Source organism: Terrapene carolina, unplaced genomic scaffold, assembly GCF_002925995.2.
Source record: "Terrapene carolina triunguis isolate 2854851 unplaced genomic scaffold, T_m_triunguis-2.0 Scaffold231, whole genome shotgun sequence".
Classification (NCBI taxonomy): Eukaryota; Metazoa; Chordata; order Testudines; family Emydidae; genus Terrapene; species Terrapene triunguis.
The window spans coordinates 15,254,214-15,255,075 of record NW_020664582.1 but is presented as its reverse complement, the minus strand read 5'-3'; the positions used below and the strand labels follow the sequence as shown (position 1 = coordinate 15,255,075).

At 28.9% G+C, this 862-nt stretch overlaps 1 protein-coding gene across 1 annotated transcript in view; it reads left to right on the top strand.

The window, feature by feature from the left end:
* Positions 1 to 500: 500 nt before the first annotated feature.
* Positions 501 to 862, top strand: part of LOC112114510 — a 48,179-nt gene continuing 47,817 nt past the window's right edge. The window contains exon 1 of the mRNA XM_029912530.1: positions 501 to 584. Within this exon, the coding sequence (XP_029768390.1) occupies positions 501 to 584 (84 nt within the window). The remainder of the gene's footprint in view (positions 585 to 862) is intronic.

The following is an 862-nucleotide window of genomic DNA, read 5'->3' as shown; positions in this document are numbered from 1 at the left end:
AAATAAATATCAAAATGAAATTGCATTTACTTAATTTATTTTATTCCTTAAAAACATTGTTTTAATTAAAAATATTTAACATGTTTCTTTCCTTCCACCCAACAGAAATATGAAAAGACACCCTGCATGCATTCTTTTGCCACAGATGAACAAATGATTTCAGAGACCAGCAAAACCTTAAATGTCCTCTATGTTTTCAGTGGCACATATGAACCCTACCTAATCTATTGGCTTTTTCCTTTGCAAATGGCATTTAAGCAAATAATGCCTACAGGTAACTAAATTAGATCACAGAAAATTGCTGTAGACCTATATCACTTTTCTTAGGAGTTGATCAAGAATCCTCAGGGCTTTGACAAAGATATTTTCACTATTCTAGAAACTAATCAATATTTTAATTTTTAGCTGAACATCCCTATGAATTGGCTATGTACCTACATTTCCTACATCAAAACTTATTCCCATCATGGACAGAGATCTTTGCAATGGCTGAGCGGATGATGAGCCTTCTGGAGAGCGAGGACATTGAATTCTTCACTCATCTTCAACAGTGTTTCAGAAAGAATTTTGCAGTTGACCCAAAAGTATAATCTATTGATTTTTTTAAACTATAGAGTCTTTTATATTTACGCTACTTGCAGAAGTTTAAAATAAAATGTTTGCTGTAGTAAAAGTCAGTATATGGAATAAAGTTATACTTTTAAATATGATTTAATAAAATTATTAAATGATCTTGAAATATACATAGATAGCTTTTTATCTCTAGGGATAATGTTTCTGATTTTTCCATATTATAGCATATCCCATCTAATATACTCTTTTTTTTTTTTTTTTTTTTTTTTTTTTTTTTTTTTTTTTTTTT